The 23,190-nt window shown below is 34.6% G+C and overlaps 1 protein-coding gene across 1 annotated transcript in view; it reads right to left on the minus strand.

Moving 5' to 3' along the window:
* The window catches only part of LOC150089864 (uncharacterized), a 32,726-nt gene extending 11,426 nt beyond the window's left edge, over positions 1-21,300 (minus strand). Inside the window, exons 1-2 of the mRNA XM_090390114.1 lie at positions 20,217-21,300; positions 9,622-9,698 (exon numbers count right to left, since the gene is read on the minus strand). Coding sequence (XP_090246240.1) covers positions 9,622-9,698; positions 20,217-21,300 — 1,161 coding nt within the window. The remainder of the gene's footprint in view (positions 1-9,621; positions 9,699-20,216) is intronic.
* Between the last annotated feature and the right edge of the window lie 1,890 nt (positions 21,301-23,190).

Below are 23,190 nucleotides of genomic sequence, written 5' to 3' on the forward strand. Positions count from 1 at the left end.
AGTACTTTTTATTACTCTGTAACCTTTCCATGCCACCTTTTTCTGCTCAAGTAATGTTGCAACTTCACTATTCATCCAACTTGGAACCTTACTCGTGGAGTATTTTTTTTAATGGTAAATATGCATTCAAGGCATCTGTGATTAATGTTTTAAAAGCATACCACAGTTCAATTGTATTCATTCTTTGTGCGATATCTATCCAGTTAATAGAGGCCATGTTGTACCTTAAGGCATCGTAATTTCCTTTTCTGAAATTAAAACCCATTCCTTTGCCTTTTACTACTGCTACTTCTCTCATCATCATCATCCACCGTAGAACTCCGTGATCACTTCTTGCTACTGGTTCCTCTACTGTCAGCCCTGTTATGTCATCTGATTCATGGGTGATGATTAGGTCTAGGATATTCTTTTCTCTAGTACTTTCCCTGACATGCTGATACAAATAACAGTCATCTGGTTGATTTAAAAATTTTGTTCCCCATGTCGAGTTTCCTTCCCATTTACTCCAATCAATTAGAAGCAAATTGAAATCACCCATAATAAGGCATTGATGCTTACTTGCCCATTCCATTTGCATGTAGAGGCTTTTGTCATAATCTTCACAATCACATGGTCTGTAGATTACTCCTACTCGCATTATACCTTCGTTTCCAACTATCCGGGAAAGCTATTGTCGCACTCAGGCTGCTTCTGATAAGAAGCATTACCCCACCACCCCTTCTATCTACCCTATCCTTCCTAAATACATTACACAAGCCGTACTGAAACTCATCATCCCCAATTTCCAGATGGCACCACGTCTCCGTAAGCCCTATTATGTCCGCGTTACTTGTTTTAACCAGCAGTTCGAATTCGCTCATTTTATTGATGACACTTATAACATTACTATATAAACAATTAAGACTTACTGTTCTTGTATATTTAACTACCCTAACACAACCCTTGAAGTTTTTTAGGCTCTCTTCCGTGGCATTACCTACCCGTTCACTTGAAACCTTTCTGTCCCCAGAACATCTAGATAATATGTCCAGTTGGAGAACAAAACTGGACATCTAGATAATATGTCCAGTTTTGTATTATCCTTCATATGTCGATATGAAGGATAATACAAAAGTGTAAAAAAATGAACAGGTTCTCAATTCTCAGACATTTGAATATCTAGATGTGAAATCTTGAATGTAATTATTTATGTATTAGTTCGTGTGGAAACTTTTAGCTACAAGGAGAGCTGAAACCTCCCATAACATTCTCACTCATTTACTCCATACCATTTGTATATAAAAACTCTCATCATGTGTGTACTCTCATCACATTGTTATCAATATTTTGACAGGAACTCCATAATTATTCAGTAGCTTAAACTGAATAATTATGGAGTACTTTTATTCAGTAGCTTAAACTCTTCACAGTTTTCTTGGTTTGTAGCACACCTTCCACTATCGTTTCCCCTTTGATTCCTATTATCTCACAACATGCAGGATCAATACTTACATGCATTAGTTCCAAATATGAGAATGCTCTTGTTTTGCACAGGTTACTTTTGACAAGTAACAGACTCCTCACCCCCCTTCTTATCCTGTCTAGCACATCTAAATATAGATATATAAGAGAAAAACAAGTATCATTATCTAAATCTGGATAACATCAACTTCCCGCAAACCACATTATGTCAGCAATAGTTGTCCTAACCAAAAGTTAAAACTTGTACATTTTTTACTGACACTACAGTGTGTGGCTGTGTATTTCCAAAGCTGGTTCGTTTTTGAAATAATTTTGAGGTTTTTTTTTTTTTTTTTTTTTTCAGCATTAACAGAGGGACATATGATGCAAAAAAGCAAGCGTACATAGTGTCAGCCAAAAAAAAAAAAAAAAAAACCTTTCCATTTCACCCATCCATTCACTCCAAATGTTTGTCTAGTTCTGCCTTGAACTTATTTAAGTTTACCTCTACTACAACAGATGGAAGTTTGTTCCAACTATCAACCACCCACTGGCTAAAGGCAAATTTCCACACATCTACTTTATCATTGTCTTTCCTTAATTTGAATTTATGTCCCCTCAGTTAAGTAATCTGAGCAAGAGGAAGAATCCCATCAGCACTGAACTTGATCAAACCATTCAAGGGTTATACACCCCAATTAGATAGCTTTGCAGGTGCCTAGTCTCCAGATGCTGCAATTTGCAGAACTTAAGTCTTTCTTGGTAACAGCAACCCTTTGTACTACTCATCAATCTCGTTGTCCGTCCCTGTACTCGTACCAGCAGCCAGCTCTACATCCTTCCTAAAATGAGACCTCCAGACCTCTATGCAGTACTCAAGGTTTGGCCTGACCATTTCCTTATACAAGGGGACAATCACCTCTTTATCCCTGCTAGCAAAATTCCTGTATATCATTGACAAGATATACAACATGAGCTATTCTTGCAGCCTGTCCGCACGACTCAGAAAACTTCAAATCTGACTGTAAACAATTACTCCCAGATCCTTTTCATTTTCCACTATCCTGAGTGCAGTACCACACAAGTAACGTACTTGGTACGTTACTGTGGGGTTACTGCTACCCATATGCAGTACTTCACATTTGTCAATGTTAAACTTCAGTTGCCACCTCTCAGCCCATCTGCTCAACTTTTCCAGATCTTGTTGCAGTAACGTATTATCATTACTGTCATTAACAACCCTGCCAACCTTCTTATCATCTGCAAACTTAGACATTAACCCTGATATACCTTCAATATCACTGATAAATATAGAAAACAACAATGGGCCCAACAATGAACTCTGGGGGACTCTGCTAATAACACTAGGCCACAAAGAGCAATGTCCACTGATTACCACTCTCTGTCTTCTTCCACTCAACCATCCTTTTATCCATTGTAGCAACTTGCTTTTAATGCCATACTGATTCAATTTGTATAATAGTCTCCCATGTGCAACAGCATCAAAATTTTTCCTAAAATCCAAGTATATGATATCAAAATTATTTTTTGTATCCAGTTCCTTTGTGACCACATCATAATATCCAACCAAATTTGTCAGATAAGTCTTCCCCTTAACAAACCCGTGCTGTGTCTGAACTATAACTGCAGTCTTGTCTGGATGATCCTGCAACGCTTCTTTAATCAGTGACTCAATTATTTTCTCTGGAACAGATGTTAAACTAAGAGGCCTGTAATTACCTATGTCACTCTTTGATCCCCTTTGTGAACAGGAGACACATCTGCACATCTCCTGTCCATGGGGACCTCTCCACAAGAAAGCTTTCATAATTAAGGTTAAGGGTTTGCTTACTTCATTTGCTGCTTCCTTAAATATAACTGGATAGATCTCATCCACCCCAATGACTCACATACTGGCGATATGTATATTAACTACAGTTTAATATACTAAACTGTAGTTAATATACAGTTTGAATTCCTATAGTCATACAGGTTAGTTTATTTTTGTATTTAGACAAGTATTTGGAAAGCTACTACAACTAAATATTCAGATAGTCTTTGTTATCAATATTTTGGCAGGAACTTCAAATTTTTCATTCAGTAGCTTAAATTTAACTTCTCTAGTGGTTAAAGTTGTTGTCAACGGTTAAATTTCTGTAATATTTTGTTAACTTAAATTCTATAACATACTGTAAGTTTGAATTTCTTGATCTTTGTAATGTTCAAATTTTATTTAAATTATGGTTCCTACAAGATCCACTTACAATAGAAAATCTAAGAACATCATGATTCCGAAGGAAATGGCTGCAGACATTTCCAGTGTGAGTCACAACATCATCATCTGTATAGTCTGTGGAATGTATTCTAAGACTGGACTAGTAGACAGACCTAGCTCAACTGATGATTCTTTTCTTTGCACCCAATGTAAGGAGTGTACCAATCTCATATTAGAACTTGGTGCAGTACGAGAAGAATTTAAGTCAATAAAGAAATGAGTGCTAGCCATAGAAACAGATGTAACTGGGAGCTCATCATGGAATCAAGTATCTTGTGACCTGTGAAGTGAGGCATCCCTAATTCAGGTCCCAGGAAAGAATAGTTGAGTGCAGACTGCTCTGGTTGAAGGTGAATAAGTTTTATTTGGGAGACTAATATCAGGGAAAAGGGAAACATTTTTTTGTAATAAAGATAGGAGTCCCCTATCTTTATTAATTTTCCCCAATGCTACAATGCTCCAATTTGTATAACAGTCTTTCACATGGAATAGTGTCAAAAGCTAAGTATACAATATCAAAATTATTTTTTGCATCATGTTCCTTTGTTACTGTGTCATAGTAGCTAATCAGATTTGTGAGGTGAGATCTCACCACAACAAATCCATGCAGTGAATTTCATACAACTGCATACCATCAAGATGACTTAGTAGTATTTCTTTAATCACCGACTCCATTATTTTCCCTGAAACAAAAGGCTGTAGTTTCTCACTTTATCCTTTGACCTCCTTTGCCAACTGCACTTTGTCATTTTCATATTTCCGATTAATAGAGACCTCCTATGAATCCAAGAATACTCTCATTATTACAACCAAAGGTTTCTTATATCTCTTGCTATTTCATTTAATATAACTGGACAGATTTTATCAGTCCCAAGTGACTTATTTACTTTCAGTTTCAGTAATTTATCTTCCATTTTATTCTCAGTTATCACAAAATCATTTAGCTTCCAGTTATAACCTAGCATACTACTGGTATTCCCATTCCTAAATACTTCTTCATATATGAATGTAGGAGCAAAATATTTATTCAGTTTATCAACAACAAGAACAGGATCATCAACAGTTATGCTATTCATATCTAGTGGGCTAATGTGGTTCATCCCTTTCCTTCTAGTGTTAACATAAGCAGAGAATAATTTCATACTTTTCATTGCATTCTTAGCCAAAGACTTTTTGTAACCTGTCAGTTTGCCTAGCCTCCTTAGTGTAACTTGAATGCAGACTAGTTTGTACTTACTGTAGGTTTCTATGTTCCGTAATTTATAATTATACAATACATTTTTCATCTCTGCCACTAGTCTCACCAGTTCATCTGACCCAGGCTTAGACATAAACTTCAAATAATATCTCTTAGTTGGTATAAAAAGCTTAGTAGCTTTTATGATTACTTCCCAGAATGATTTCCATTTAGAATTTTCAGTTGGTAATATCATCAGTTGGTCCTGCTGAAAAGAATTTTAAAACTTGTCCAAGACCGTTGAAATCACCTTTAAGAAAGCAAAATCCCTTCTGTTTATTATTATTATTATTAGCCATATGGCACAAGGAAGCCTGATGCTTATGCTGCATCAACCAAAAAAAAATTGAGTACCCTGAGAGAGAGAGAGAGAGAGAGAGAGAGAGAGAGAGAGAGAGAGAGAGAGAGAGAGAGAGAGAGAGAATAACCAAAAAAGAGAAGAATGATGATATCCAATCCAGCTCAGGACCCTGGGTGTGCCAAGCCCATACTCACCAGATGTGAGCTCCTGGGATTACCCAGAATAATAGTATCTTTAAGTATATTCCACATCAATAGGTTGTAATCACTGCCACCTAGTGGTTCCTTCATTTGAGTAGTGCTTTCTCTTGTTGCCTCTGTAACATGCTGCTGTAGAAAAGTTATCCAATAAATTCACAAAAGTCCTTGCTAGTAGGTGAGTGATCAACCCAGTCAACATCTGGATAGAACCCCCCCCTCCCATTATAAGGCATTCTGATTTACTGGCTCATTCTATTGCTGTACTTGTCACAGCCATTTGACCTATAACATACCGCTACTCTCATTTTAATTTTCCCAGTGCTCATGTCACACCAATCTTATTCAACATTGCATTGGCTTCACACATCACTAGGTGCATTGCCTTAGATTCAGTGTTTCTTAACTAGATTTCCCTACCTGATCCTGTTTTGTCTGTCATTTGTGCACACATACTTACCATATTTAAATTCTGTGTTCCTCGTGCCCCATATTTCCAATATCCCTACAATGTCTGCATATGATAACCTAACCAATATACTTCAAATTCATCTTTGTTTACTATACTTCCAGCAATGGTATAGAAACAAGTATAAGTGTACCTCTTTCTGTTCTTAATAACCCTAACATAGCCCATGCTTTTATGAAGACCCTCCCCAGCCAGGCTTGTACTCTCCAATATGTTGGTTTCTGGGCTGCTGCTGCATATAAAATAGAAGCAGAGCAATAATCATTTCACCTCTTCCTGCTGCAGTTGCTATTTATCTATTAGTCTGTGTATCTCCAAACCCTCCTCTCTAAAACTAGCAGTTTTTCAACCCACGTATCACTGTCTCAGTAAGATCAGTAAACATCTTGCATCCCATTCTATTTAAGTGTATCCCATCCCTGAAAAAAAAAAGGCTTTCCAGTTATCAAGCACAAACCATACTGATAAAAATTCAATCAAATTAGCCTTGCACTATCACTAAGGTCAAAATGATTGATAAGGTGCTCATCATGTACTCCCTCCTATCGTATCTACGTAGAATGGCAGACATTATACTTTCAAATTTAATCCTAATTCATGACTTTTCTCAATATAGTCCTATACCATAAAGTTAGTAAATTTTCAGATCTAAACTTAATGTCATTAGTACCAACATGTACAATAATATCACCTTTCGTGTCTTTAAATGATGATAGCTTCTCTACACCATTATTTTTTTCTAATGGCAGGCAAACTTATTACAGTGTTTGACAACCCTCTGCCTATAGATGAATTTCATAAGATTCAGTCTTCTATTATTCCCTAAGATTTTATATTTGTGCTCCCTGGTTCCTGTTTCCCTTATGAGAGAGAAAAGGCCTATTTTACTCAACCCCTTCAGTGCTTTATACACCTCAATCAGATATTCCCCGACACAATAATTAATTCTCTAGCATACAAGTAAAAAACTTATACACAACAATGCATTCTGGTATGCTGATAACCAATTGGTATTTTGTGGGAAAAAAAGGGGAAGAAATTGTTTAAAATGGTATGTTACAATTTTATTATCGAATTACATTAGACAATAAGAATAAATATTATCTTTAGTAACATCTGTGTTTATCCAAAAAAAGAAAAAAAATTCCAAAAACCTTAAATCTAATCTCATTAAACAGCCTAAAACAGGTTCTATAATTAGCCAACCAGTATGAATATTTCAGCAAACTATGTTACAATAATAATTGAATAAGCACACTGCTATAAATTTGTGCTGGTATTATCTCCTGTAAGATATATATTATGAGGTGGGTAACTCATGTTATTATACCTCTAACAACTATAATATATAAAATTTTACTTTATAATGCAATTGCCACTTGCTTACAAGAGATTTCACAGCACCTAGCAATGTACCATAAAGAGCACACATAAACGCAGCTAGAATGCAATGATTATTAAAATTAGTAATGAATAATGATGATTGCAACTTTAAGTGATCCATTCATCTGTCTATAAAAATTATCTTTTGTTAAGATTAATTAACATTAATACATTTTTATTCCTTATGCTTTATTTCTCTTATCTACACTATTGTTAACCATTAGGATCATTATTAGTAGTGGTAAATGACGCAGAGAAGCAAACATATAGAGCAACATTACCTCCATAAAAAAAAAACCGCCTTATCTGTTCAGAGTAGCTTTGAGAGAAGATCCGATTCAGAAACAGCAATAGGAAATTTAATGCCTTTTTTTTGTCTAAGTGTTGCAGTGTGAGGTAATAAATCCCATCAGGACCCGATGCCCCATTTGTTAATTTGTTTAGAGCATTCTGTAGATCCAAAATTGTAAAGGATTGATTATATGGGAGTGATAGTTCTGTGCTGAAATTTAATTTGCATTGTTTGGCCCTTGTTTTATGTTGCTGAAAATATGGTTCATATGCAGATATATCTGAACTTTGTGCAAAATTTTCTGCCAGAGCAGTAGCTATTTCAACTGGAGATGATATCTTGCACATTCCATCTCAGTATTGCAGAGGATGTTGGCAGAAATCTATTGTACTATAACAATTGTACTATAACAATCTATTGTACTATAACAGAGAATGCTATTGGCATTCTCTGTTATAGTACAGGCAAATTGGATCCAAGAATCTTTTTTAGCTTTTTTCTTATAAATCGTGCTTTTGTTTTAAGTGTTTTGAAATTTAAGGTTCTCCATTATTGGGTGTTTACAAAACAGATTCTATACCTGGTTTTTCTCTCTTTTTGGCAAGCTGGCACACATCACTCCACCACAGATTGGCATGTTTAAAAGAACCAGTATGGATTTTGGGTATGGCCTTGGCTGCGGCATTTAGAATCTGAGTTGTGATGTGTTGTGTAGCATCATCGATGGATTGACATTTGATAATTTCATCATCGAATGAGATATTCAAAGGAAATAACTTCGAATCAGCCTTGGAAAATTTTCGTTTTAAGCGGGAATTATTTGCCTGTTTGGATTTCACAAAATTTGTTAAGTCCATAGTTGTAGTTGTTCTAGTGGAGAAATGAATGTAAATATCTGCACCAGTATTCAACAGTGTTAGATTATGTTTGTCAAGCATACCAGAAGTTTTCCTTGTCTGTCTGTATGTGGGGAGCCACAGAATGGGTGGTGTTTTCATTAAAATTCCTTAATAAACAAAACGGAGGAGGGATCCTCCGTTTTGTTTATTAAGGAATTTTAATGAAATTCTTCTAGGTCATTATAAGTATATGCTTTGTTTTGAGAAGTAGTTCTAGGTCATTATAAGTATATGCTTTGTTTTGTGATAGGTAGATTAACACTATTGTTAATATGATTCCTAAGGAGACACATATTGCCTTTAGCTAGTCGGTGGCTGACTGCTGGAACAAACTTCCATCTGATGTTGTGAAGGTGGATAGCCTAAATAAATTCAAGGAAGAACTAGAGAAATTGCTGCAAGGGATGGATAGGTGAAATGGGGAGGGGGTGTTTTTTGGTTGATGCTGTATAAGCTTGCTATCTTGCATCATTTTTCGCTCCATATACTAATCCTATCATCATGTTGAACTATTCAATTACCCCTAGTCTTTTTTGTTCTCCACCACTCAATTGTTATTCTAGCTTTACCTGTTATCCATATGCAGTACCTTGCATTTAAATGTTAAACTTCTCAACCCATCTGCTTAATCTTTTAAGGTCTTTTTGCAGAAGTATGCTTTGATTCCTGATAAATATGCAATGAATCTAAGGCCCAATGTTCTAAGGTTACATCTTCTTCTTCTTAGAACATTGGTTAGACCTTCTTCTGAAGAGACAGTGCTAACTAGTCTCAAGCTGCCTATTCAGTCTATTCTAAATCACCAAAATAAAAGGGAAGCATATCATATCCTTGAAAATGCCCAGTATATTTCATGCTCATTTGCAGCAGTAATTGGCACATAATGGTCTTCAGTCATTGTTGTGCCATAAAACTTCCAAAAAGTGTAAAAAGGTAGCTAATTAATCTGTGTTAATGCCCACTTATTATGAAAAAACTACTTTTAGTCATATAAGTATGAATAAATATGAATATATTTATACATATATTCACAAATGATAACTTCACAAAAAATTAGTAAATACTTTTATCTAATCATTTTTTATTTCAACAGATAATTATTTATTTATTTCGATAGATAAACATTACCTTTAATTTTGTGCTGAATGGTAACAACTTTGAGCACTTCCCAATATGGTTTTTAGCTTTGGTTGGTTGAAAGTCATCTGAAATCCAATAATACATAACAGAAATTTATAAATACATAGATTTTTTTTCATTGAATTAGATTTCTCTTAAAAAAAATTAATAAGAAATACAATTTTATCCATACATATGGGATCACTATGAAGTAATTTTATTTTGGTGAAATTTAATTAAATAAAATTTTATTTTTTCCAATAATGATTTCCTAATCTGAGGTATTCTTCACTTCAAATACATTCTTCAAGTTGTAATTTAAATGAAAAAGCTGTCATAACATGCAAAGCATGTTTTAAAGGTGGAAATATTTTGCCTTTAGTGAAATCTGAGGTAAAAACATTTCCCGTACAAAAACCAAACATTTGATTACACTGTGACTTTCAATGCCATTAATGGGAGATAGTTTAGCAGCAATGAAATCATTTTATGTGTAGCAGTTGACATATCAAGAGTCTAAAGATTTTGGGGTGTTTTGCCACAAGTAACTACTTGCATAATTGTTCAAAATAATGCTAATAATTACGGCAGCATAAAAAAAAAAAGAAAGTACTTTTCTCTTATAACTTGTGAGTTTTATTTTTTGCTGCAATTTGTCATGTTAAAAAAGAAAAGCTATATAGGGAAGTTATATAATTAAATTTTAGTTTGTTTTATACAGAAAACAAAAGCAGGGTCTTTCCATTGCTTATAAATATGTGATATTTTGACATTTCATTAATGTACAAAGTAGAATAATAAAGCAAATGTTAAGGTTAATTACAACAACAAACATAATTTCCCAGCACAAAAATGTTTTAACATAATTGTAAAAGTGTAGTATTTTATTCCTTTAGCATACAGTTTGTTTAGCAATTTAATTTCTTTAAACTATTTCTAAAGACCATGAATGTGTAAGTGATATCACCTCTGATGCAAATGTAATGGTGTAAATGTAATCTAAGCAATTAAAAAGAACAGTGAGACATAAGAGTAGATCATTTGTAAATGATTACTAATGGAAATTTATGAGTCTATAAGTCTAAAAGATTTTACATTTGTATAAGATTACATATGAGGTCACACAAGTTAAGAAAGGCTTTAAAAAAAAAATGGTAACTTTAATATCAACAAAGGTTGTTATGCAAAATTTACTTTTTTTTATGAGGTAATTGGTTTAGTTTATTAACTACATTCTTAAGCCTAGCCAATGGAGCAGATTTGGATATAAGCCAAATATGGCTTGGAGCTTCACTACCCTGGGGCGCTTTGTTTCCCTTTGTGAAGGTAAAAAATGAACAATTACATGCTCTGGCTAAGGACCTAAATCCAGCTGTGCTTGTCAACCTTTCCAGGAATTAAATTGTATGCTACAAATGACGGAAAGCCTCCATGAACTTTTTGCAAGAGGATAAATAAATTTTCTTATGATTACAATGATATGTACCTATAAAATAAAAATCAGCATAATTTATTTTGCACATCCAAAAACACAGTAACTACTGATGAAGTTAATAATTGTGTACAGGAGTTTTAGCTGCACAGAACAAGTACTGTAAAACTTTTTTTCATAATTTCAGCATTATAAAGGGAAAGACCAGGCTAAGTCAAAGTGTTGCTCAATGTGTAACCACTGGATTAGAGATTAATATAAACTGTTTTCTTAAAAAATAATAATAAAAATAAAAATAAATAAAATAAAAAATAAATACAAAGTTTGTGCTAGCAAAACCTTCTGAGAACATCCTTCCACACATTCATGCATATACGATGTTATTTTTTAAAAAAATAACATACAGGTATACCTCGGTTAACGTTACCTCTGATAATGAAGCTTCGATATAACGAAGTCCGCAATTTCAAGCCCCATTTAACATAAAAAAAAATATTCCAATTTAAGGCTAACGCCCGACAATCATCCGATTGGTGACTGACGGCGACTCGTTACGTACTCCCGAGCTGCTGGAGTGTCTGTTATAACAGTTTTGCACTTCATTCGCCTAATTTAGTTGTTATTTACACTTCATAGGGTGTGTTTCAGTGTGGTGCATTGCAATGATCCGTATCTGTCAGTTTTCTTGGTATGCCACATCGTGATTTTTAACTGTCCTCCATTTCCTTTACATGATTGACGTTGTTTCAGTGTGGCGCATTGCAATAATCGACGTAGGTTCTTTGATAGCATTACATAACGTAGATTTTGTAAATTTTAATAGAAATATTTTTGTTTTAGTTAATTAAAATGTCAGAATCAAAGAAAAGAAAAGCAATTTCTTTGGAAACTAAACTAAATATCGTACGACGTGTTGAAAGCGGCAAAAGAAAATCCGATGTGGCACATTCTTTAGGATTAGCGCAATCAACTTTAACAACCATACTAAGTCAATCAGAAAAAATAAAACAGTCTGCTCAGAATTGTACAGATGTTACAGCGGCAAAATTAACTCGCTTAAGGAATCCAATTTTAGAAAAAATGGAGAAAATGTTAAGTTTGTGGATAGATGATATGTCACAACGTCATATGCCTTTAAGTCAAATGGTGATTCAAGAAAAAGCATTATTTTTGTTTAATCACCTGAAATCTAAACAAACTGAAGAAATTATGGAAACCTTTGGGGCTTCTCGTGGTTGTTCGAGAAATTTAGAAAAAGGGCCAGGATTCATAGTGTAAAATTAACAGGAGACGCTGCAAGTGCAGATGTTGAAGTTGCAAATAAGTTTCCAGAAAAACTAAAGGAAATAATTGAACGTGAAAATTTTCCACCAAATTTGGTGTTCAATGTTGATGAAAGCGGTTTGTTCTGGAAACGGCTACCAACAAAAAGCTTCATTTCTATTGAAGAAAAATCAGCTGCTGGGTTCAAAGCAGCCAAAGACCGTTTAACGTTACTCTTTGGATCAAATGCCTCTGGCGATTATAAATTAAAATTGTTATTAGTTTACCATTCAGAAAATCCGAGGGCATTAAAAGGTAACATAAAAATGAATTTACCTGTAATATGGAAAGCAAATAGAAAAGCGTGGGTTACCAAGGAGTTATTTACTGATTGGTTTGTTAACCACTTTTGTCCTGAAGTAAAACAGTATTGTCAAAAAAACAACTTTGAAGAAAAAGCTCTTTTGTTGTTAGACAATGCTCCGGGACATCCTACTGATCTTAACACGTTGGACACATGCATTCCTGTCAAAGTTGTGTTTCTTCCAGCAAACACAACTTCCCTGATTCAACCATTGGATCAGGGAGTAATAGCATCATTTAAAGCTTATTATCTGCGTCGAACATTAAGCAATTTAACTGAACTAGAGGATAAAGAGGAAATGACAGTTAAAACTTTTTGGAAAAACTACACCATTAAAAAAGCAATTGAAAACATTGATAGTTCTTGGAAAGAAGTCACTAAGAAATGCTTAAATGGAGTTTGGCGCAAAATATGGCCATAAGTTGTACTAGAAGAAGAAAATAACATCCAAGAAATTAGAAATGAAGTTATCCAGATGGCTCAATCAATAGGTTTTGAAAATGTCGATGAAGAGGATGTTAGAAATTTATTGAATGCAGAAGATGATGGTTTTTCAGTGGAAGATTTAGAAAACCTTGTTAGCAATGAAGACAAAGAAAATGAAGATGAAGTTAAAGAAGTTCCTGCCGAAAAAGTGTTAACAACCAAAGATTTAAAAAGGTGCTTAAATGACATTGAAAACATTTTAAATTTTTTTAGTGAAAATGATCCTGATTTAGGAAGAAGTGTTATTGTTAAGCGATCAGTGTTAAATTCAATAACTCCGTATAGGCAATTGTTAAATGAAAGAGAAAAAAAGCATAAACAATCAACTTTAGACTGATATTTTAAAATGTGATTTCACTTTGTATGTAAGTTGACTGTTTATTTAATAAAACTTTTCTTTGTTTGAAAAAAAAAAGTTTTCATTTTCTTTACGTAGGAACGTATCCCTATTCTGGCCATAGTATTTTTACCTCTGAAAACGAAGTTTCGCTTAGAGAAGTAATTTTGTGGAACGCATCCTATTCGTTATTCGAGGTATGCCTGTATATCAAATTTTGTTAGATGTTATTACATAAATATCTCCTTAATTTATGTGGCCTAATAAGACATTCCAACTTTAGTGCATATATCACTTGAACCAAAAAATGGGTATGGGTGGAACATGCAGTCAATTCCAATTTGTTTGGTAGTATTTACCAGGGGTTCCTCAAAGAAAGATTTCACTGTCTTATTCTACCACAACTGAATTTGTGAATAATCAGTTTAGGTAGGGGAGGCAACATTGCACAATCTTATCTACAGGCGAATCTGCTGCTTACCTTTTTTTGTTATTCTCATTAGAGTTTTGTCAAACTTCAGAAACTTTATCAACGAATACTATATATTAAGAGACATGAGTGTTCACTATGCCTACTGACTTAACACATCAAAGTTTAAATGCTTGATATAAAGCACTTCAATTGTAATGTATAGAATCAACTTATTAACCCGGTCTAAGTCCGCCCTGTTTTTGTCTAATTTTTAACCCTAACTAGAAAGTTGCTCCCCCCAAAGAAAACTAATAATTTTCATAATTTCTACTCAATTTACAAAATTGAAACTCTCAATATACATAAACAGATGTATATTCTTTGATTTCCTACCTTTAGCGCTCAGCAAAAACTATTAATTCACTCTAAAACAGCAAAAATGTACGATCACATTTCAATTTATTAAATTTTGATGTCGGCAAAACAAGATCCAAGCTTTGAAAATAAAACGCGTTACAGCATTAGTTCAAAAATTCGCACGTCAGCTTGGCGCCTCTGGCTAAAACGAATCAACACACGCAGAGAGATAATTGACTGGTCAAGCTTACCTCATTAGCGTTACCAAGGTGATCCAAGGAGAAAATGAAACTGTAAACAACTTTCGTGGAAAACAAACAGTTGAGCATCATTACTTGCGAACACTAATTTGCATGGCTCACTTACAACAGTTGCTTTATTGCTTTTTGTAATTGTTGTACGAAAGAATTGCAACGAATTGGTTTTGAAAAACTAAAATATCGCATTTCCTTTCTTCAATATGTATTATCTACTAACAAAAAATCAAGGAAATTCATCTACTGGAAGCTATACTGGAAACGGAAAGAAAAAACTGTCGTAAAACTGATCACTACAATGCGCATTTCATAAAAAAAAAAGTTCGCTTTATTGTAATTGTTTCTAGAGGAATAAATCGGAACAGCAGTTTCATGGATGTATATTTGATCTTCTTACGAAATTTCAAGAAAATATTTCTATTCATAGCTGCGTTATAAACTTCGAAAACTGATATCGAAGGAACTTCACATGCATCTCACCTGGTGTACAAACGAAAAAAAAAAAAAAAAAATGCGCAGCTAGTAACAGATTGTGAGAACAATCCGTTACTCAAAGTGAGGGATTGGGAAATTGTAAGTAATTGTTATTGAATACTTCGATATTTCCTTGATATGCATTTGATACCATCAAAAAATTTCCAGAGAAAAATTGAATTTTCATTATCACACAACGCCCGAAAAATTCACCATAAAATGTCATGTGTTTCAATGTTTGAATTCCATTCTGAGCTGCAAATGTAATTTCACTTCTCTTGCACTGACAGAGTAGCCGTTCACCGAATGAAGAAAAACAGGGTTCATTTTCATGAAATTTCCAATTCCCTTCTTTCACTTGAGGGGAAAAAAACTCCTTAGGGGAGGGAGTCCACCCTTTCTAGTCTGACCCTGGAGAGAGGGAGGGAGGGAGGGAGAGAGAGAGAGAGAGAAATAAAAAATACCCTTTTGGTAGGGAGAAGGCCAAGAGATTGTCAAAGGTCCAGTGAGCTAACTTTCATTTATTTAAATTTATTATTATTATTTATTTTATTATTTTTTAATTTTTTTTTTTCTTGTGTTGTTCTAGCAATCGATCCTGGATTGGGGCTTTCCTGGGTCGGGATAGTTCTTCTCTTTTCTCCTTCCCTCTCTTCATCTTATACAAGTTTTTCTTTCCTCCCTGGGAAACTCATTCCCCAGGGAGGAGGGCGTGCAGATAGTAGGGAAGGCTTTGCCCTCCTGCTAGGGAGGAGTACCTGGAGGCAGTCATCACTGATCATTGCTTCCAGGTAGCCAAAATGCCAAACACAACATCACAATACAGAACACACACATAAGCTCACAAACACAGTTTTTCTTTCCTGTCACTTTCTCCCGTGCGAGATGAAAAACTTCTCTCTCTCTCTCTCTCTCTCTCGCCTTCCTTTTCATCTGTCTTCATCCAACATGGGATATTCCTAAGCGGGATGATTTTTTTTGTTGTTGTTTCTCACGACACTGGCCTTACCTTGACAGTGCGTAAAAACTGAACAGAGTAAAGAGGTGGAGATGAACTTTTGTTCTAGGAGCCGCCCATACAAAAACACACAAAAAAAAAAAATAATAATAATAAAAAAAATAGCATTGCAGCTCTAAGTCAGCTTCATCCTAGGATGGCGAAACTGCAATTGTTTTAGAGAACAATATTTTGCATTTTTACTTTCTAACATTATTTTGCTTTATAGCTCTGTTACAATATTTTGCTTCGTTTCTTTACATTATTGCTGTAGCAAACGATATCGGTGTGCATGACGTTTCATCACAGATGCTGGAGTTCTAATTAGTCAGTTCATCCTAGGATGCGGAAGTACTAATTAGTCTGATTTTGGTCTGCCGCTCATTTGATAAAAAATCCAGAATAATTCCTCTGGAAACATTAGCTAGTGAACTGCATTATAAATTTCAAACATCGCTGTATTGCTTATCCTTTGAGTGACCGCATGTTTTCGCCTTGTACAATTGTTTTATTGTGGACACTTTCTTCCAGTCAGTAAAATCATTATTATACCTTTAAAGTAATTCATTATGTTGGGGGAAACTGTTTTTGCTCCTAATTGATGTAGCACTTTCGAATTTCGCAAAGTGGATTATTTGAACACAACATACATTAGAAGGTCGGTAAAAGAGTTGATAATTGGTGGGCAGCATTCCGACAAACAAATTTTCTGTTTATACTCCGGGATGACCACACGGTCAGAGATCCCAAAATAGAGAGAGAGGAGAGAGAGAGAATACAAGAAACCGCACTGCATTTAGCAGTCACCGACTCATCTGCCAAAAATCACAGTAAAACAATAAAAGTGATGGGGAGTAAGTCTATTTGTCAGCGGAGTTTATCTGTTTATTGCAGCTCAGAACAGCATTATGACCATGGATAGTGAATTTATTCGGCTTCTGAACTAAAACAGAATTTCTCCCTTTACGATGACATCAAAGCGTAACAAGCAAATATTTTCTAACGATACTTTTTGAGCAGCCGTTAGTCATAATCTGTTAGCTTTGTATTGTTACAAATACTCATAGCGGATGATTTTTTTTTTTTTTTTTTGCTTTTGATGCACCAGTTTCGAAGTTTATAACGCAGCTATAAATAGAAATATTTTCTCGAAATTTGGTTAGAAGATCAAACCCAAGAAACTGCTGTTCCGATATTGTTTACTAAAAACAATTACAATAAAGCAAACTTTTTTTTTTTTTTATCAAATGCGCATTGCAGTGTTATCAGTTTTACACCAGTTTTTCCCGTTTCCAACAGATGAATTTCCTTGATCTTCTGTTCGTAGGAGCAATACACGTTGAAGATAGGATATACGATCTGTTCACCTTCCATAAACTGTTATTGCTACTGTATCGCTTTATTGCTTCTTATGTCAACTCACAGTAGCTCCCGTTTGTCTTTTGTTTATTCACACTTCTCCCTTCCCGTCTCGATGTAGCTGTACGGGTGACATGATATATACTTCCCATGCTTCGCTCGTATTCAGGCGGAGTTTTTATCAGAACTGCTCCTCTCCGTAAAAAGAAATTCGCGCGCTTTACATCAACAAACGAATCAAGTGTCGGGTTTCATAAGCTCTAGGCTGGTTAGGGCGAGGGTAAAAAAATTAATTGAAAAGGCCTAAAAAAATGCATACTTGATGTCACATTTTTGTCATTTGCGTGAAATTCAATAGAAGGTTTTGAAAATTTAAGTGAGAAAATTCAAGAAAACAGTTCTGGCTCCAACTATAGCGAGTTTCAGCTCTGTAATTAGAGTAAAAATTATAGAATTAACTTGCTGAAACCAGTTGGGGCTGGTACGTATCCCAAAGGACGGGGATACGGTTAATAAGAAAGTCTAACAATTGGTTTGAGAGTATTCATGTACTAGTTGAAGAATTTTGAGCCCCTTGGGTACGGATGAGTTGTTGAAATATTTTGCTGTTTTATAGACTATTCTTGATATCATTAGTGCCAACGTGTACAACTATATCACCTTTTACGCCCTTAAAAGATGATATCCGCTCTACAACGTCATCAACCTTTGCATCTGGCAGACATACCCTAGTCCTGTTCCACCTATCCTTTTTACAAAGCATGTTCCCAGTTTCCCTGACAATAGTCACCAACAACTACTAGTTCCTGTGGGACCAGCGCATTCTGCCTTGGGGGTTACCGCTGTGTTACATGATGACCAAGTGCAAGCTCTGGCGTTGATGTGGGCAGCTGAGAGCTTAATGGGCCCTTCAATTTAGTTCCTTAGGGGGCATCCACCCTGTCCTTCAAGCTCTCATATAGGCCCATAACAACGCTGAGTTGTTGCCTGATTTCGTTACACTCCTTGCATTGTGCACACACAAAGACATCCCCCCCCCATGGCAATATCATGTCTCGTTCCTGAATGCTCCACAAACATCATGCAAGCAGTGCATTTTAAAAGGCTGTGATTCAAAGGGTAATTGCCCCCTCAGTTCTCCTCTGAGCCACAGCACTCCCATTAGCTTGAGCCTTTTGCTTTGCTGCTCTGGTCTGAGTCATGGTTTTGATTTAATTTCAATAAAATTTCAATTTCAGTACAAAATTATAACCCTAAACTTGTATCCCAACACAGTTATAATGGTATAAATATTTTTCAGTATCAAGTATTAATTATCTACGAGTTCCCTTTATATAACTTCCGTATCAAGTTATGTATTAATTAATTATGTTACGTTTGTAATCTAAGTCGTTAAATATATTTAGTTAAAAGTACAATTTAATTGGCAACGAAGTTTAACAAGTTTAATAGATTTTACTGATTAATTGACAATATCATACTATACTATACTAACGCTATCTCGTTTGGGATATAAGTTATCATATAACAAAGGCGGCAAGTTACGAACGGTAAATCTACAGACAGTTAAGTATTAATTAACTTCCAAATCTCGCTGTCTCAATTCAGAATAAACTAACGATCCTGACTAGGTCTATAAGCTACTTATAGAAAATAATTTGATGTAAAAAATGGTCAATAAAGCGGCTAAATACGGCTTAAAAACTTCTCGTTCAGCGGAGCTGCAACTTGTAACACGTGGATTTGATACCCTTACCGATACTTTTATGCAATTACAAGGCCGAGTAAAGAATAAATACACCAGATTAATCAGAAAATCACAAAATAATGCTATACTACTAAATTTAAATCAAAAGTTTTAGAAAAACAATAATTTCAAATCAATAAATAAGAAAAATCCACTTAGCGGCATTGAACACATCTGGCTCCCACTATCCTCGTCAGCAGGATTATGGGTTCTAAAGAATTAAAAGGTGAAATAAAAAGAAAACAATTTACTTTTTAACTATTATTAACTTGAAAATGGTGTCCATGCCATAAAAATCAGAAAAAATAAAGTTGCAGACTCTGCCTTGTCAGAAAACCTAAGAGTCAAAAAAGCAACTAGAGTGACAGAACCAAATAAATGATAAGCTTGCTACACATATAGAAAGTCTTCAGAGGAGATTCTAGCAGCATAATCTGAACGAAGTTGGCCTCTGGCAGCAAACATGTGACAAAACTGCTGCCTTCTCACCAAAGAAGACCCAACTTTCCTAATTTTCAAAAGCAACAGATAATGCCTCTCAACAAATTGTTACAGGAAGTGGTCAGCCACTTATACCATACTGTCAGTAGAATAATATGTTTTTGCTATAAATGCATCATTCTAGGCTTTAGCCCTTTATTTTTTTCAAAAATGGTTGCAGTTAATACTGGCTGTGGCATTATCCTAAGTCTACTGTGCTAATTAACAACAAAATCATTCCAGTACATTCACTTCATAAAAAAGTATATGCATCTTAAATTCATGCAGCTGTTTTGATTGACTCAGTGAATGAAATTATGATTTAACATTAAAGAGAATGTGAACAAAGATACAGGTCTGATGCTGTTGTTGTTACTTGGTTTTTAGGAGCATTAGCAACTAAGGCCATATTGCTCCGGGGATATGCGGTGGTCATTCCCTGACCTTTCTGCATCCTCCGTATTTGGTGGTCATGGGCTCAAACCCTGGTCTAATCAAGAAGCGTGTGCTATGCACTGCTGCTCCTGCCCACCTGGCTATGGAGGCACCATACAGGTCTGATGCAAGACAAAGAGGAAATAGTAAGGGGAAAAAGTAAAACTTTTTATTTCAAATCATACAAAAAAAACACAAACTTACCAATTTCACTGTCATAAGAAGCTGAAATGATGCAATTTACAGAATTATCTTTATTCTTTAAAGATTTTGGCTGGGGTATACTACTTTTGGAAACTGGGATATCTGACTGTTCACTCTTCTTTCCATGAGAAAATGAAATATTCTGAATATCACTAAATGGCTCATTTACAGCACAAAAAGATTTACAATTGAAATTGGTTTTTACCACTGATAAACAATCAACATTCTGCTGACTTGGCAATGATTTAATGTTTTCAAATAAATCACTGGATTCACAATCAAACATAAGATCAAAATGTGCACACTCTTCTTGGGCTGAAGAAAATATTGGTGATGTACAAGCCATTTCAGAATAAGAATTATTTTTTAATCCAGATAAATGCAATGGACTTTTTTTTACATTTGAAGTGATTATATGACTACGGTGTCTTAAAAGTTTAGGACAATTATCTGATGTTTCAAGCACAGGTTTTTTAGTTTCCCAAGCAGCAGGAATCTGTTTATTTGTATTTTGAGTCAATTTATTCTCATTAGAGCATAATGACTTCAATGATTTTTTTTCATGATTTATGCTTGCTATTAAAGAATTATCAATCATATCTGTTAGCTGAGTCATTGTAAACTGAGATTTATAGTCTTTTTTCTGCTGAGGATCTGATATATCAAGATCAAACATTAGGCCAAACTGGCAAGTCAAGTTGTGCTGCTCTGTTTTATTAGTCATATTCTTCAGAGATGAATTTATTATACACTCTTCACCGGATTGTTCATCTCTCTTTAACATGCCTTTTGGTGTTGAAGATGATACTGCTGCTTTTTTTGTTAGAAATGGAGTATCAATAAATTCAGAGCCTAAGTCCCACATAGGTCCTGGTATAATTTCAGGTTCAAGCAGCAATGCATTATCATTTATGCTTTCGGTTTCAGTTAATGCACTCATTTCTGGTAGTTTAACTTCCCTTTTGCTATCAATTTCTTCAATCATTTTCACTTTATTATCCACAAAATCTAGATCTAATAAATTACATAAAATATTATCATTTGCATTAACTATATGCATTACATTTACTGGTGAGAGGCACATTTTATTGGCAGGAAATATAGATGCATCTAACAGAGGTGGAGATTTTATGTTTGGTACCTTGCAGGCGAGATGATTGAAAAAAGGAGTGACATAACTTTCTGGATGTGCTAATTCTTCAGAAAGTTTATTAACATTGGAATCATCAAAAAAAGTACTGTGTGTGTCGGAGTCTTTCAATTTATTACTAAAAACATTTGTTCCACTTTTGCTCAGCGCTTCTTTCTGCTGGAAATTTTCAATCCTAAAATCAGATTCATTACAAGAATTAATGGACGCTGGACATAACCTAGATGAAATAAAATCATTGCTATCTTCGCTGCTAATTTCAACTAGACATGGAACAATTTCTTCCTTTCTGTTCTCTCGTTTCTTTTTCTTGAAATGTTTTTCTTTTCTTTTATTTTTAAAATTTTTTAAATGTAAATATTTATACTCATCAAAGTTACTTTTATTTTCTTTACTGCAAAACATTTTAAGATTAACTTGATGCAGTGCAGTTTTATTTCTATATTTGGACTTTACTGAAGTTCCATTGTGGATATTCTTCAGTGAGTTAATTGACATACATGCACTGATTTCTTTCTGGTTGGATTCATTTTCCAGAAGTACATCTTCCATCAATAAATGAGATGATATCCCAAACTTCACAGTATCATTAACATTTTGGCCTTCTCTCTTGCAAAGATTTATAAAGTCAAAAATCTGTACTAGAGTTCTAGTCTTCTTTGAATGTGATACTATATATGTTTGCTGCAAAGAGCTCTGCCACGGGATCCAATCAGATATTGATAAATGGTTTTCAGATGAAGGTTTCCTTGATATTTTCTGGGGGAGGAAAAAAAAAAAAAAAATATATATATATATATATATATATAAATAAAAATTACTAGAAACTGAAATAAAGTTAAATAAAACAGGTGAAACGTAAGCAGTTTGTACACAAAACAATAAAAATTTATTTTTTAAGTTTATTGTGATAACAGGATAAGCTGCAATTTTTTTTACATGAACAAAAATTAGAAATTTAACAAACGTGAATGTTTAACTGAACTCCATTCCATCACTACTCTCCAGTGAGATCACAGATTTCTAAAATTCAATCTTCAAACTAACAAAATAAATTTAAAGCTACTGTGTTTTTTTGTACAAGTTTTCAGAACAGAATTAGTAGAGGCATATGATGCAAGAAAGCAAGCTTATGCAGCATCAGCCAAAAAAAAAAAAAAAACCCCTTCCCATTTCACAGATCCATTCACTCAAATGTTTGTCTAGTTCTGCCTTGAATTTATTTAAGCTGTCAACTTCTACAACAATACAACAGATGGAAGTTTATTCCAGCAATCAACCATCTGCTAGCTAAAAGCAAATTTCCACACATCTATTCTACAACTGTCTTTCCTCAATTTGAATTTATGTCTCCTTAGGCAATTAATCTGGGCAAGAGAAAGAATCTCATCCACATTGAATCTGCTCAAACCATTTAAAGCCTTATTATATATACCTCAATCAGACCACCTCGCAGGTGCCTAGACTCCAGAAACTGCAATTTACAGAACTTAAGCCTTTCTCTTTGTAAGAGCAATCTTTTGTTCCATTTACCAGTCTCATTCCAGCAGCCCTACATCCTTCCTAAAATGAGGCCTCCAGACTATCAATAGATAGCAGAAGATCAGAGTAAAATCAGTGGATATAAGTAGTGAATATTCTTAACTCCTCTCATGGCTAGGGAGCTCTTTAAAACTACTTTAATTCAACCTATGAAATTAAAAAAATATTTTGGACCATATGCACTTAAAAACTGCATAGTTGTTGCTCTTCTGTTGGAGGTTTGTTGGCACAAGGGATTCCTGGGCCTGTTCATGTATTAGTTGAAACTAGTCGTTCAATATT

The sequence above is a fragment of the Mastigoproctus giganteus genome, chromosome 2, assembly GCF_048544385.1.
Source record: "Mastigoproctus giganteus isolate SK-2022 chromosome 2, ASM4854438v1, whole genome shotgun sequence".
Lineage (NCBI taxonomy): Eukaryota > Metazoa > Arthropoda > Arachnida > Uropygi > Thelyphonidae > Mastigoproctus > Mastigoproctus giganteus.